We start from the raw sequence: 15,232 nt of genomic DNA on the forward strand, positions 1-15,232 counted from the left end.
TAATACGAACAGACTACATAAGTTTCGCGATAATACGAGTGCAAGTTCCGCTTCGCTCTAGTTACCATTAATTTGTTGAACAACAGCGAACGAGTAACATCATCCATAACAAGCAGTAAACGATAAACAATTTACGTAGACACAATTTTGAGCACAAACAACAAGAGAACCTTTTTTTCTTGGTTAAAAACAATTCAAATCAACGAAGAAAACCTCTAGAAAGGCTTGTGAAGCGCAGGGCGTTTCATTGTTGAGGCTTCTGCCCAAAAGTATTCATGGAAAGCATCCACGAGACCGTATCACACAGAGCCGTCATTTCAAAGTGCCTAGAACAGCATTTTCTCGATAGTCTTAACTCTTAAGAGTCGAAGTACGTAAAGCACCCGCTGTTATTTACTTAACGGCATGCACATACCTGCTGATATTCTCCAGTATCCTCAACTTATCCAGAAAGGACTCCCGTGTTACCGTATTCCGAAACTGTCCAGCGCAGGCGCAAGTCTTCGACACATGGCGATCAAAGATCTAACAAGAATGCATAAGTTTTAAAGTTACCAGCAAAGTTTATATTTCCCGGAGGACATCAAGGTTAACCTGTCGGCATTTCGAGCAGACCAAATCTTGCAAGTGGTAAGCAACGTTCATCTTCTTAAGAGCTACAAAAAGGCGCTGCTGTATCTCTTCCCGAGAATAAGGACGCCCGCAATCTGCATTGGCGCAAACCCAAAACGTGCTGAAACGAAAATCACAATGTTTATTAAGGTTTTAACGCCTGTTCCTTTCAAATAGTCAAGTGGCACAAACAAACGATTACAGTGTTGATAGTCTTAACTCCAAAAACTGGGAGGATTTTATACCTATCTTCCACTGTGATCGGCTGATCTTTACAAAGGTCAAGATCGCGACAACTATTGCATTCCGAGCAAATGACTTCCGGCAAAGTGTACGTCAAACAAGGATCAATCCATTCTGCCTGCGGGGAGAATTCCCCCACTCCAATCATCTTTAGCAGATCACGTTTCATCCTACGCACTTCATCCTTCACATCCACATGTAAACTTAACACCTGCAAAGCGAGACTTTATTGCTGAATTAGTATTATCGTCATCATCGTAATCATCGTCATGGCACATAATTTTAAGCCATTTTCAGCTGTTTTTGCTTTTTAAGCCGGTCTCCAGCTATTCATCCTTGCATAATCTGTTTTTCTCTTCACCTAAAAATAAAGCTCCCAGATACTACTATTTTACCTTGCACACGGCTTTCGTTAACTCCAGTGCAGGATTCTGCATATTCAGATGCGAGCCAGGCAGAACAGGAAACAGGTTCACTTCTTTGCCGTCAATTCGACGAATGCCGGTTGGCATAGTACGCATGACTGCTTGGATATTTCTGAAATAATAAGCATTCCGCATTTCAAATCTCCAAAAAATTGAAATTAAGAAAAAGAAAACACATACTGCAATATGCTGTGATGAACGCTTCCAAGCAGCAGCTGCTGTAGATACACCACAGGCGCTTCTGCTTCGTGATCTTCGTCTTCGAAATACCGACGGGGGACAATTTCACCTTTGGCAACCTTCTTAAAATACTCCTGATACTGCAAGTTGGCCTGCATGACGTAGCCCGTAACGACACCTCGGAACATTTTCTGGCATTCGGTTGGGAGAAATCCCATGAGATTCCACACCCACCGAATGTCCGGATTATTCTCGTCGCCTTGTTCCTGGCTGAAATAGCTCATATCCCCGAAGTAGTCTCCGAATGTCCGATCATGTATACGACTAGAATCCGATTCTTCGGGCATTTTCACGGAAACACCAGCATAGTTGGACTGTTACCCAAACACACATGCACGATAAGAAATGCAAGGAGAAACAAAAATACGCTGGCTTATCGTACGCACTATACTACCGTAAAATAAAATTGAAAACAAGCCTTAAATGGATAAAATCAACGATTATTAACTCGCAAACATAATTATAGGTAGGAGTGCGCCTTGCTTTACCGCATCTAGCCACAATAATGTAGTCCATATCCTTTCCGGTACAATGCTCAATCCATGAAATAACTGGTCCTGACGCACACGATCCATGGTGAATTTCAGCTGCGCCAGAGCTTCGTGCACATTTCCTTTATCGGTATTGACCACCATCATAACAGCCGTCGCATATACAACATGACACCCGAAGCTGTTAATATCCTTCACCAGTTTGATCAACATTTTCCTCATGATGCCGATCATCTTGCGGTGCAATGCGGGATCATACAGCAAGGATGTGGAAGAACGTATCCATCGGAAGATATGCAGCGCCATTTCGTTGGCAAGCTGGTTGCCCCTTTCAGCTTCGCGGGTGATATTCCGTACCATGCTGCCGAGGATATCGAAAGCGTACTGGACCTGGGCCGATTCGTCATACGGAGCGACATCTACCACGTGAATGCCCGTTTTAATCTGCTCTTCTAAGCGAACCTAAACACAAAAACATTCAGTTTATAAATTCAAACAAAACAACAATAATCGGCAAAGGAAACGCAACTGAAGTGTCGAAATGCAGCAAACTGCAGTATTTATGCTTCGTCGCATCAAAGTCAGACAGAAAAGAAACGAACACCAAACCGAATTTAGTGGTCGAAAGGTCACTCTAACTTTTTAAAATAAAGCCGAACAGTTAATGCACAAACCTGAGGTGCGCGATCGAAATTGATGGACTCAGCAATCCCTTCCGAACTGTGAATGTGGTGTCCAACTAATATTGCGCACACCGCTAAATGCTCCACTTCCATTTTAACTGTGCATGTGGGATACAGCCGCGGTTGGCTGATCTGAAGAACTTTCTCTTCGTCTTCGGCAATTAATCTACAAAGAATAGATATGTTTATCAAACAACAGCAATTACAAAAGCGTAAATACCTGATATCATCAGTCTCCTTGCCGCCAAAATCAGGACGTTCTTTGGGCGTTCCCCACATGATCAAATTATGTCTTTGAAGGAGACGTGCATAAAATAAATCGCATCCAAATACCGCAAAATCCTGAAAATAATTCACTGTGTTACAGTCCGAACCGCAATAATTTATAACACTGAGCATACTTTTGGCGAATTCCCCCATGGAATATCAAAAAAGCGGCATTTTTCCAGTGAACTCTCCACGACAGAGTGTAATTCTAGAAACCGCTGCAACATTTTCTCCGAAGCTTTAGGCTGCCAGTTCATGTATATTTCCGTATCCACACGCTCGTCCTCATGCTGATACGTGGGAACAATTGGAAGACGTCCCAGAGCCGGAATGTTCTCAATCCAGAAAGACGCATGATGGCTACCATGAAGGAAAACTACGCTGGAACCGTGTCGTTGTGCGATATAGTCTGTCAGCGACTTGTCCAACATACGATATATCTAAAAAAGTTATTGAAAAATTTATTTGATAATCAGAATTTATAACAAACGATAACTCAGGCATTGTTTACTTGCAAAATACTTGTCAAGACTCCTATGAATAAACTGAATTCACGAGTCTGTTCAGGCTTCATAAACCACTTCGCAGCCAGCCTGCACAACTCACTGACAGTCGGGACGAAGCTTTCGTTAAAAATTTCAGGCGTACCCTTTTTATGTCGGTTTCAACATGTTTGTTAATAAACTCCTGATCTTCCGGAGGCAGGCATTCGTCTCCATGTTCTTCGACCAACTGTTGCCGCATGGTCTTATACATTCTGTCCAGCTTAGCCGGGAAATGATTTTCTTTCCGGATATCTTTAGCGATAATGAGCTCCTTCCTTTGCTTGACGTAAACTAATGCAAACCTGCAATAACCACAACTTCAGGCATACAGTTATCCGTTATTCGGTTCAGAAATAAACTTACAGTTCTTTTCTGTCCATTTTATAATGAAAGAAATAAACAGGATTTAGGGATCCATTGGGCAGATATTCCACATTCTCGTCCAATACCCGTTCGATATCCTCCAGGAAATACACGTCCGACTCGCGTCTTGCGACTCCCCGCCTTTTTTGTGGAACAATTCGACAGACGCTACCCATACTGCACAACATGCGAAACATTAACGGAATCTGCGTCTCGTAAATGCCTTCTACCGACGGATCGGTTAAGTCATTGAGCAATTCATTTTGATGTTTTTGGAAGGCTTCCTCTTCTACTCGGTACTCGTAAACATGGTCGCCGCGTTTCGAGCGAGGCAGAATCTTGTTGACTTTCTGCACGATTCTACCATCGCTAACTGGTTTGGGAAAGCGTCGATTTATGTAAAACAACCGATAAACTTTCAGCCGAATTGTGTGCATAGTATTGTCGATTAAGGCAAAAACGTTGTACAATCCCGGACTTCCGGTTTCGGCAATCTGCAAGGTCGGAGTAACCAACATCAAAATAATTATCACGCAATACAGCTCTTACGCAAAAATGGAGCAGATTTTATTGTTACCAAGAGAAAAAAATATACAACAAAGACGTATTAGGAAAACACATACACGTACAAGACGTACTGAGAAAGAACACAAAAGAGACTGATGATTTACCTGCACCACGTGCCAATTCTTTTCGATGACATCTTTGCGCGCTTGCTGCACGAATGCCCCCACACTCGCGCCGCTTACAACGATTCCAGAATCATAATTCAGCGTTCTGGATTTCTTCCGGGTTTCTTTATGACGCCGCATCCACGCCCATTTTTGCCGATGGAAATCCAGCCAATCAGTCAGTTCTCTGGACGTCTGGCCTTTAGGAGGCGGCTGCCCCAAGACATCCTGCCAACGCTGCGGCGCAGCAGCGACAGTTTTAGCAGGACTGACCGCAGCCTTGCGCTTTCTTGACACCATAACCACGGGAGGTAGTCGTAAAGAGGATTCCCCATTAATTGCTTCAATATCCACAACATCCGCAACGGCAGCGGGCTTACTCACCGGCTTAAACATATCGGTAATCCGCTTTTGCTTGAAGATGTCGTTATGCTCCTGCATGCGTTTGTGGAGCCAATCCGGGTACGGAACGCGGGGCACAGGATTGGGGATCTGTACAATATAGCCATAAGCAAAACGAGAATTCGCTGTCATATATAAATTTAACTGATTACGCTTTGTAATGCGGCCGGAATAGTGACGATCTTCTGGATCGCACCATTGAGTCGTTCAATGTAGTAGTTCCAGTCGAGAATATCGCGAATATCATCAGATTCCAGAACCGGCACTTTCAGCCACTTTTTCAGATAGTGTAGTCGTATGTGTCTAGCAGCCCGCCAAATCGCTAACGGAATAGCGCTAAAAAGTCAAACTGTTCAGCCTAAACCTTCGAATTACCCAAACCAAAGGACAAACTCACCGCTCAGTTACCGGGGCTCCTTCAGGTTTTTTCGCAATCACGTATCGGCAGTTTAATCCAGCATCCTTGATGACGCTTTCCCCAAGGAATTCCGCCAACCTTCGGGCCGTACTGATAGATGTCGACTTCAATGCACCGTATTCGGAAATCCTTTTAGACATATTACGATTTTCCGCAATAAGGTCACACAGTTCAGAATCCGCCAACGTTCCTCCCTGATATTTAATTTGTGGTCAAAACGTAGCAAAACCGAGTACCAGAACTGCTACATCAACAGAAACGAACGGACTGACCTATACTCGTTCCGGCTGCATTTAAGTTAACATACGGAAAATACGTGGCACGATTTTCGAGGCCTTTCAAGATCCTAATTTTCGTACCTTTGTGTGCAAAATATCCAACCAATTATCGGCCACTTTGGCCACTTCAGCATAACACTCTTGCAGAGATTCTCCAAGCAAGAACGTTTCAAAAACCGCCGTTTGGAACAGTTTAATCAGCTGCAGCTCTCCACGTCGCTTCACCTCGAATCCCTTCAACTCCGCTAACGACCCATCAAAATTGAAAACTGCATAACGTTTCTTTAACTTCTTCCCTTCTTCTTTGGCAGCCGGCAGAATCATAGCCAAGTAAGGTCCATCCACTTCGAATGCAATGGAATTCTCCGTACGTTTAGAATAAATTAGATGGGCCGGATCAGTCAGCTCCTGATACTGCGGGTTGGAAAACTCATCCCGCACCATCATATTCAGCATGACACCGGGGTAGTTTATCGTAGCGCCTTTCGGCATTCCCTCCACTTCCAGCTTAAAGGTTTCCGGGAACGACTTGGGAATGGCACACCAAATCCCGTCGGTGTCCAGTTCCAAGGGCCGACCAATCTGTTCCACGATCTGTCGCGCGCGCTTGATAATTGATCCACCCGTGTGACACACAATACCAGCCATCTCCATACTGTACCAGCGAGCACTAAAACAAGGGCAAGTTTATAACAAAAGTGAGACAATTATGCTTTCCGCACACAGGCACATACCGCTAATGAAGCAAGAGAACGCCACAAGCTACTTCATAGAGCTACTAGTTCAGTTTTTACCCGCGCCGCATGACGTAGCCGTAAAAAGAATTCAGGATACATTTGTGTGCAAGCTGCAGGGAATCATAAACCACTTCCATGGCTCGAGCCTTCTTTTCTCTTTCGGAATTTCCGGCTCGTTGTGCTTCAAGTACGTCTTGTTTGGCTTTCTAAAATTGAATTTCGAATTTACACTAGGATTAACTCGCACATCTGTATTCCGAATCTGATGACCTTTTTCGAGATAACGGTAATAACTGAGTGAATTTACCTTGAGGTTGTCCTTATGCTCATACCGTTTGTCACGGAACATACGGACGGTGTCCACATAGAAACTGTTTTCTCGTTGGCACACAACCGATTCCCGCGGCTCCTCCCGGGTAATGTACAACCTTTTGTATGTTTTTCGGCAGTACTCTTGAAATGACAGGGATCAATGCCGTAAACCGTAAAATGAAATTATGTAAAACAGAATACCTGTGAGGCGTTTCTTTTCGTATGTTGTTTTTTCTTCTCGAGACAGCTGATGGAATGCGCGCGGAGGACGATTTGGGGCAGCTGGAGGAAACTTCTCAGTTTCAAGCTGCTGCTGGATTCTGTGGAATTCACTTCGGGTTGCCGGCACTACAATGCACATAATTTTCTTGTTTAATAACACATCCAGAAAAATAAACATGCATCAAATTCTAATATCATTTACAAAGTATTCGTACTATGCTCGCCACGCCAAGTCCATTTCATTTTTCTCCGGCAATCGTTCTTTGGTTGATTGAACTGGCATCCCGCACAAGTGTCGTCGATAACCAGCGCCGAAGGTTGCAAGCGGTTGGTCAGAATAATATTCGGGTACATAGCGGCCACATCCAAATGATACAGTAACGGATGCTCTTGGCGAATTGGATTATCCCGCAGATCCACCAAACGATCACGAATTTGATCGCAGACAGCAGCGAAATTCTTGACCTTAGTCATATCGAGTTTTTCTTCCTCCACGATAGCATGAGTGATTGTTTTCTCCAGGCTGTCGATAAGCGTCTGCACTCCCTCGGGGTTCTATTGATATGAACAAAGCAAAATGGTAACTACATACTGTAAACATCTGAATTGTACAGAACAATAATTGAACCGTATAAAGAAAGTGGATGCACCAATTCAAATTCGAGACTCGATCTTACCAAACGAAATTTCAAAGGCAAATCAGCACGAAAAATCCCTGCCTCCAGGGCCTCCACGTGACCTCCAACGTACGTTTCCGATTCCACAACATGACCATCCTTAGTCAGTTTATGCAACATAGAGTTGTGTTTATTCGGAAAAATAACGTTTGCTTTGTGTGCCTCAACCATCAGGAGGGTTTCACATAACGTTCCTGAACCTTTCCGCAAAACAGAATCCGGTTCCATGGGAATAATGGTACAGAGTGCAAAGATAAAGGGGTGCACATATTTCATGTACAGGTAATAAGTGGCAACGGCGTCCGACACGGAGTAATTAGCCAGAATCTGCGGCTGCTCCCGGGCCATTTGCACCATCAGCTCGGGGTCAAGTTCCACGGGATTGTACTTCAATTTGGCTTTGCAGACCGCTTTCAAATTCTGGCTGCCCACTGGGAGATAACTATCACGCTTTACCCATTTGAAACAATCCATATGGACAGCGGAATGGGAAAGGAAATCTTCCCCGGTTTTGGCGAAACCCAGTTGATCATACAAGCTGATACCGTTCGCTCGCGCTCGTGCTTCGATAAATGGCCTGCAATTATTACAGAACGTTTGGAATTTGCAGCATTTTGGGTATTAAATACGCAAAACAGTTTTTACCAATCGAAAAAATCACCGTTGTACGTTGTGAAAATGACCGGCTGAGTCTTTAGAAGGTGGCCAAAGAATCTTGACAATAAATGAGATTCATCAGGCTCGTTGAAAATGGAGAAAACACCCTCGAATTCTGGCTTTGGAGTATACTCGAACGAACTGATATCATCGGACACGATTTCCCGGTTTACAATCAAAAATCCCTAAACAACACACACTGCAACGCATGTAATTTGCACGATGGTACAAGCCAGCTACCTGTCCGTTAATCATATATGAAATCATCATGATTTTGTCTTTTAATGGATCGGGAAACTTCAAGGGTTCTTTTGTGGTTTCAATGTCGTAGGCACACACCACAACATCCTAGAAGCGTAATCAAACTGTAACGTCAAAACTGGCCAAAAATCGTAAACATAACACGCACTGGAGGCTCCTGAATGTCATCTCGGAACTCCATTACAGGCGGTACACAAGGTCCAGCCTGCGGGGTCACGTCATACCACAAGCCACAGAATATCTGCTTATCAATGGCCACACGGACATGGAATGGTACATCAAACTCCCTGCACAGTTGATTTTATGTAGTTAGTTATAAGTCATGGTATATTCCATGTCATCCAAATTAACAAAATATTAAAGTGGCATATTAGACCAGTTTACTAGTTACATAAAAGTAATACCGGATATCGATTATATTTTCGATAGGGTCACTTCGGGAATCCTGTACATAATCCAAATCCAAACCACCCAGAAAATTTAAATTGGCCTCTCCGTACGTATTCGTGCTAGCATTATGGCGATTGCGATTTCTTGTAATTTTCGGCATCAGCTCCTTGCGAACTTTCATCAAATCACTGACATTAAGGAACGAAAGTTTGATGTATTTTTGCTGGAGACCGCTAAGGTGATTCAACTGGAAGGCAAACACAAAGACTGCTGAAGATTCGACACACACGAACAGTCACATAATAAAACTACTACTGCATGTAAAAAGTTAAATTGTAGGCTATTTGTAGCATAATTCAAGCGAGCACAATTAAAGTATCGAAGGTATTCCAAGTTTGTTACTTGTTAGGTGCAGCTGACTTGTGAGCATAATATTTCAGCATCCGCAGGGGAGGCTTTTTAGTATCTTAGCTTTTAAAAAGCGGACCAACAATATTCTCGACATTTCGGCGTTTGAAAAATGAAAGAAAAATTTGTTCTGAGGCATGCCCGTAAAAGTTTTATGTCCGAGTCAGTCCGACTTACCAATTCAAGATCCTCCTTTTTCACCACATCAACCGATGTTAGCAAATGACTGAACTTTCGTTGCAGATACGTGCATGTTTCCACTTCACAATCCCTTTTTGTCTTGATAAAAAAATATGGATGGTACGGCATGCCAACCTTCAGAAAACAGCAAATACGTTATTTTCTACATATTACTGCAGTTATTATATCGTTCAGACTCCTAAATTATTCTAAAAATATTTTAACTGCATGCATTTACAGACATTGTCGGTTATCCCAGTCGCAAATTAGCAGTGCATCTATACTGCACTAAAATCAACTGCATGCTCACCTTGAAACGCTCGTTTAGCTCGTCAACGAAGAAGTAATCCACGACAGCAGTCAGCTTTTTGGTTTCCTCATTTAATACTTCGTTCTGGCAGAAAACCATGTAGTTAGACGGCACAAAACAACCGATTAATACTGCGCTTACGGAATGCATGTTGAGGAGATATCCAGTTCGCACTTCTGGTTCTCTGTAGCGCTCAAAACCAAATTTTGCGTCCAGTTCATCTTGCTTCAGAGCACGAGCAAGACGATGGTCGTCACTGTCACCAGCAAAATCACTGGCTCTAAAAACCAAGGACAAACTGATAACGCCGTTCAGTTCATTTTACTGCTCATTGGAATGATCGGCATTCTGATGTAAATATCAAATATGGTCTAAAAAATGTGCCACCGTAACTTCGGATACGACCAAGCATTCAAGTGATTCATTTCAGCTCACTTCAAAACGGAGGGTTCTTCTGGAAGATCCACAAACTCCTGCTCGACATCCTCATCATGAGCGTCCTCGTTATCGCTGTCCCGTTCATCCATTGTATATTACACCACAAGGAGAAAATGCTGGACAAGATGCTTGTTGATAATGGTGTCCAGTGAATCTGCTCCGCTGTTTTGCAGTCAAAGCATAATTTCAAAACGGGCAGGAGTCAGGACCCATCATAATAATAGCTACCATTCACTGTGATTCACAATAAATTCCAGGATCCCCAATACGTTCGACCAAAAACCCTCCGTATAAAGGAGAAAGAATGTGTGACAAGTCTTAATATTATTTACTGTATTAACAACACTCCTCAAAACCGCAGGATGCTACAAAGCAACAGGAAGAACTGGAAACAATAATTAAGAAGTTTTAAAATTGAAAAATATTCGAATACAATAAAACCATCGCGCTCCTGTATGTTGGGCGGGATGTTTATTTATTGAAAGCAATTCGGCCGAAAATAACTCGAAGAGAAATCGTACGGGAACCGATTGCCCCGAACTGCTTTACACAAGGACCTGCATAGTGCGCAGTGCATTGCACATACGCTTTAATACCGCTTCCGCAATGTGATTTCTACTTTTACTGCTGAATCAGAATTTTTTGAAAGCTCATAATAAGTCAAAAGTTTCGCACTTAAGTACAAAAAACATCCCATTTTCTGCGAGTTTGTTGGATTTTGAATTCTGATTTTGTTCATCGATTCAGACTGCGGTGAAGTTGAGGATGGCTCAGATTTTTAATCGCCTAGGCGCTCTCGGCTTAGGTATCGCTGCGATTGGGGGTATTGCATCAACCGCGCTGTACAATGGTGAGCGAACCCTGTTGCTCTTGGCGTCTTGAATGTTTATGCGACTTGAGCAATACACTCACTTAACATGTCCAAAATTTACAGTTGATGGCGGTCATCGAGCCGTAATATACGATCGATTCGCCGGAGTACGCAATTACGTTGTTGGCGAGGGAACCCATTTCATCATTCCCTGGGTCCAGAAACCTATCATCTACGACATCCGCTCGAGGCCCCGAAATGTCCCTGTCATAACCGGAAGCAAAGGTAAATGAGGGAATAGGCCGTGAAGTTTTGTAATGGCAGTAGGCCGCTTACGATTTGCTTCGGTTTCTCTGAGATTTCGTGAGTGCAGCGCAATGGTACTTCACAGATCTCCAGAATGTCAACATCACACTCCGTATCCTTCATCGGCCGGTCGAAGAGAACCTACCAAAACTGTATCAGATTCTCGGTATCGACTACGACGAGCGAGTTTTACCTTCCATTGTTACGGAAGTTTTGAAGGCAGTTGTGGTAAGTGAAGAGCGCTTTTTTATCGCTGAAGCAGTTTTTCGTTGTACCGATGTACATAGTACAAACTTCGTTTATGACTTTTCGCTTCGCTGCATGATACTTCCTGCAGTATTCAGCGCACGACTGATGTTTTAGTTTTGTCACCACCGGTAATGATTTTTTGGGTTTACAGTTTACACACTTTGCCGTAATTTATTTTGTTATAAAAATATACAAATTTCGAATACTGTACTTAGTTGTTTAATATTAGGCTGGTTTTTTGGCGCTTTAGGCCCAGTTTGATGCCAGTGAATTGATCACCCAGCGAGAAGTTGTCAGTCAGAGAGTGAGCGAAGAATTGATTGAGCGTGCGGCGCAATTCGGGCTGATCCTGGATGACATTGCTATTGTAAGTCATGATTCGAACTCAGCAGATCAAGAAAACTACGTGTCTGTCGATTGAGATTTACATTTGAATGATTTGATATGTTCTACGGTTTCAGACACATTTGACATTCGGAAGAGACTTCACATTAGCCGTCGAAATGAAGCAGGTTGCTCAGCAGGAAGCAGAGCGCGCTAGATTCCTTGTCGAGAAGGTGAGATCTCGCTTTCCTTGCTCTCGTGTTCGGTTTGATAATCAAAAATTCTGAATGTTTGTTGTAGGCTGAACAGAAAAAGCGGGCCACCATCATTTCAGCAGAAGGTGACTCAGTTGGTGCGCAGTTATTAGCTGATGCCTTCGGAAAATCCGGCGAAGCACTGGTAGAACTGCGGAAATTGGAAGCGGCAGAAGATATCGCTTACCAACTTGCTAAAGCTAAGCAAGTCATCTATTTACCACCTGGACAACAAACTCTGATATCGTTACCGCAGTGATCAGGGATGTGATCGTTAGACCTTGCATCCTTTCACCTGTTTAGCAAGTGGTACCTGAATCGTAATCTGATCAAGCTGTTGGTTGATTTTGATGTAATTTGAATTTTATTTCGTGTTTTCGGACTAACTTCTGTTTTGCTGTTGTAATACGGGACGATAAATTTGACCTGTTCTTGACTTCGATTCCATGATTGCTTCTTTATGTTATGACTTGTTTATTTGTCGTCAAAAATAAGACACCTAATTTTTTACTTTACGGAAACGGCATTAGCACATGCCAGCACCAGTGAAACCCTGAAAACTGAGAACAAGCGGGCTGAATTGATAATTAACTATTTTTGAGTTCTAATAAAATTAAAATGCTTGCCAGTTGCTACTTCCTGTATGCAAAAAAAATTGAAATCATCCCCGATCTGCCGCTAACGATTGCTTTCCTTCAATGCAATGCCAAGTTATTTACTATGTCTCCGCTTCTTGGCGCAGCTGGTCTAGTTCACTCATGATCCCAAGGCTGTCAGAATGTGAACCGTGGCAACTCGGTGTTAAAAGATTCTCCTCTTTAGGGTCTACTCGGTTCAATCCAAATTAGCATAACATATGCATATGTAGCATATGCGTGCATATGTAGTATGTACATACTACATAGTAAATATTTCATTATTGTCAGTTAGTTTCTATCAGGACAAGGACTGATTTTGGTTGCGAGTCATACGACTACTGCAGAAAGCCTAATTGTTCCTTACAAAAAGTACTGTGCCCATATAGATAGATCATCTGTACACTGTAGAGAGTTGTGATAGATCGTTATTCAAAAACTAGAATTTTATTCCATAAGATTCGACGACAATTCTATTCTATGTTCGACGACAATTCTATGTTACTCACTTCAGAACAAAGACCAAGTACCTCTTAAATCGGTACAGAGAAGGACACAAAAAGACTTCTTTGACTAGGTTTAATATACAATTAATGCACTTATACAATTAATTTTTTGGTAAGTTACTTAAAAAGAGAAATAGCCCAGAAGCCTCACCATCTTCCATGTACAGAGCAGGGGGTATAGAATACACATAAAAATGCTGATTCCAATCAGCAAATGTCGGATGAAATTCAACTAATCAAAATAAGTTAAATTTGTCACACCGAACAATACGAGTATGCACCCGGATAGCTGACAGTGGTTCACACTTCCGGCGAAGGACATCGATTTTCCTGTTCTGTTGCATGTCCACTCGGAAGAATCACCACAGCGGTATCTCTTGCAACCATCGCATCTTCATAGAATTCACAGAGGGCTTTGCGAAGGTGCTGACGCATAAACGCATTTGGCAAAAGGACAGTGCGGTCCATGGACAACGAATTTGATCTACACCAAAACTAATTACCCCCTGTATAGATATAGATACAGTACTGTATAGATATATAGCGAAGGGTATGGCTGATCATTCGAAAGACGAAAGTAAATAAGTAAGCAAGGGACAATTGCAACACAAATCACTAATTTAATAACTAATATCGACAAAACTTTTGACATAAACCGCATTCCTCATATTTCACTGCAGGCATTCAAGATTAGTTTAAAAAAAAACTGAAAGCTTACAAGTAAACCTCCAATAAAAAGCGTTGTTTTGAAGATTCCATTCCAGTTCCACAGGTAATATTCGGTCTTGGATCAAAAATCAAGCGAGTGACAAAGTTAGTCTTTATGCGAGTAGCGGTATGATCATCCTGCAATAAATTAACGACTTCCTGCTCATATTTCTGATCAAATTCGACCACTTTCTGCATCTCCTCCACGGTAAAAGTTTGTCCCATCGGAGTCCATTCTATCCAAACACGGCTGGTGCTGTGAGAGCAGGGAATTAGAACAAAAATATAATTACTGTACTCGCAGTAAAAAATTCACATACTGATACCATAAAACTTCAAAGAATGAAAATTGTACTCCATTATTTCGGTGGCAGTTTTGATGTCTTCCATCTTCGACAATCTTATAACGATTATTTAACCCGTATCTCCCAACTCCCCAGTTATACAAAAATCGGGTGTACCGCCGTATCACTTTTCGGCTAAGTCAGCTGTTTTGGAAGTTGAAAACATAACATAACTATGTTTTCAGCAAGCATCCAACATTTACTATCGAGACTCCATCATTAAAAAGAGCGGCCATTAATTTACCATAGTGATATCATAAAATTTAAAAACGATTTCGCTATTATCGGAAAAATAAGTATTGTAATCACTCTGCAGTTACTTTTTGTGCTTGCGAACACAATCTACTATCTGCTGCGTGCCGTTAGACAGTAGCACTCAAAAATTGCAGCATTCAAGGATATGTTTTACCGCTTGTTCAAAATGGCCTTGGTGTAATACTCCAACTTGCCGCTCAGAGGACCAATTCTGCGATCAAGTATTTCCTCGAGATTTGCTCGCGGAATCGATGACACGCTGCTGCACTCTTCGTCGGCGGATGTGGTGCCATTCTGTTTTAGTCCATAAGGATTTGGCGATTCCGTCCTCGGCTTTTTCGTTGTTTGAAAGTGATCATTTGGCAACGCTGCCAGTAAAGAATTCCGCGTTACCACCACCATTTATCCGCAGCTCAAAGAATCCAAGTTTCAAAAACGATACTTATGGGGTTTTAGATTACAATGACAAAACGTCAACGAAAAACACAAAAAATATTTTCTATTTTGGTTCCCGTGCTTCGGAACAAATAGCTCGTATAAAATCTTCCAAGGCACGGAAATGTAACGGCACAAGGCAAATGCGGAAAAGGCGGCACCGCAGTCGATACAA

At 42.4% G+C, this 15,232-nt stretch overlaps 3 protein-coding genes across 4 annotated transcripts; 1 reads left to right on the forward strand and 2 right to left on the reverse strand.

The window, feature by feature from the left end:
• Positions 1-80: 80 nt before the first annotated feature.
• LOC129588553 (DNA polymerase epsilon catalytic subunit A-like) lies at positions 81-10,614 on the reverse strand. The gene is made up of 29 exons (XM_055482835.1): positions 10,228-10,614; positions 9,934-10,072; positions 9,793-9,876; positions 9,480-9,617; positions 8,909-9,141; positions 8,653-8,791; positions 8,484-8,591; positions 8,232-8,428; positions 7,587-8,163; positions 7,125-7,464; positions 6,889-7,035; positions 6,683-6,828; positions 6,433-6,581; positions 5,720-6,308; positions 5,340-5,554; positions 5,095-5,278; positions 4,541-5,032; positions 3,870-4,363; positions 3,610-3,808; positions 3,096-3,401; positions 2,915-3,036; positions 2,686-2,860; positions 2,009-2,473; positions 1,461-1,834; positions 1,251-1,392; positions 858-1,066; positions 595-733; positions 416-525; positions 81-326 (listed from the first exon to the last, which is right to left on the reverse strand). Exons 1-29 carry the CDS (start codon positions 10,317-10,319, stop codon positions 245-247), a joined length of 6,786 nt encoding a protein of 2,261 aa, XP_055338810.1. The 5' UTR covers positions 10,320-10,614; the 3' UTR covers positions 81-244.
• A 230-nt stretch (positions 10,615-10,844) lies between these two features.
• On the forward strand, positions 10,845-12,610 carry LOC129588554 (protein l(2)37Cc-like). Its single transcript, XM_055482836.1, has 6 exons — positions 10,845-11,080; positions 11,165-11,326; positions 11,433-11,575; positions 11,847-11,963; positions 12,058-12,153; positions 12,221-12,610. The coding sequence occupies exons 1-6, from the start codon at positions 10,996-10,998 to the stop codon at positions 12,431-12,433; spliced, it is 816 nt and encodes a 271-aa protein (XP_055338811.1). The 5' UTR covers positions 10,845-10,995; the 3' UTR covers positions 12,434-12,610.
• A 670-nt stretch (positions 12,611-13,280) lies between these two features.
• Positions 13,281-15,176, reverse strand: LOC129588622 (uncharacterized). Of its 2 annotated transcripts, none has more exons than XR_008690499.1 (3): positions 14,350-14,723; positions 14,034-14,279; positions 13,281-13,799 (listed from the first exon to the last, which is right to left on the reverse strand). XR_008690499.1 is itself a non-coding variant. In XM_055482936.1 (3 exons), exons 1-3 carry the CDS (start codon positions 15,022-15,024, stop codon positions 13,616-13,618), a joined length of 678 nt encoding a protein of 225 aa, XP_055338911.1. In that variant the 5' UTR covers positions 15,025-15,176; the 3' UTR covers positions 13,281-13,615. The 2 variants fall into 2 exon arrangements, 1 of the variants encoding a protein (XP_055338911.1); XM_055482936.1 differs by lacking the exon at positions 14,350-14,723 and adding an exon at positions 14,777-15,176.
• Positions 15,177-15,232: the final 56 nt, after the last annotated feature.

Source organism: Paramacrobiotus metropolitanus, unplaced genomic scaffold, assembly GCF_019649055.1.
Source record: "Paramacrobiotus metropolitanus isolate TYO unplaced genomic scaffold, Prichtersi_v1.0 Parri_scaffold0000030, whole genome shotgun sequence".
In the NCBI taxonomy this organism is placed as follows: Eukaryota; Metazoa; Tardigrada; class Eutardigrada; order Parachela; family Macrobiotidae; genus Paramacrobiotus; species Paramacrobiotus metropolitanus.

Bases quoted from the DNA above. Each gene is read 5' to 3' on its own strand.
- LOC129588553 (XM_055482835.1), bottom strand. From the start codon at position 10,319: ATGGATGAACGGGACAGCGATAACGAGGACGCTCATGATGAGGATGTC. The intron at 8,164-8,231 runs GTAAAAACTGTT...TAATAATTGCAG, and splicing joins AACGGTGATTTTTTCGATTG to GCCATTTATCGAAGCACGAG. The intron at 3,037-3,095 runs GTATGCTCAGTG...AATTATTTTCAG, and splicing joins CATGGGGGAATTCGCCAAAA to GATTTTGCGGTATTTGGATG.
- LOC129588554 (XM_055482836.1), top strand. From the start codon at position 10,996: ATGGCTCAGATTTTTAATCGCCTAGGCGCTCTCGGCTTAGGTATCGCT. The intron at 11,964-12,057 runs GTAAGTCATGAT...CTACGGTTTCAG, and splicing joins TCCTGGATGACATTGCTATT to ACACATTTGACATTCGGAAG. The intron at 12,154-12,220 runs GTGAGATCTCGC...TGTTTGTTGTAG, and splicing joins CTAGATTCCTTGTCGAGAAG to GCTGAACAGAAAAAGCGGGC.
- LOC129588622 (XM_055482936.1), bottom strand. From the start codon at position 15,024: ATGGTGGTGGTAACGCGGAATTCTTTACTGGCAGCGTTGCCAAATGAT. The intron at 14,280-14,776 runs GTAAAACATATC...CTGCTCTCACAG, and splicing joins AAGGCCATTTTGAACAAGCG to CACCAGCCGTGTTTGGATAG. The intron at 13,800-14,033 runs GTAAGCTTTCAG...GTTTTGGTGTAG, and splicing joins TTTTTATTGGAGGTTTACTT to ATCAAATTCGTTGTCCATGG.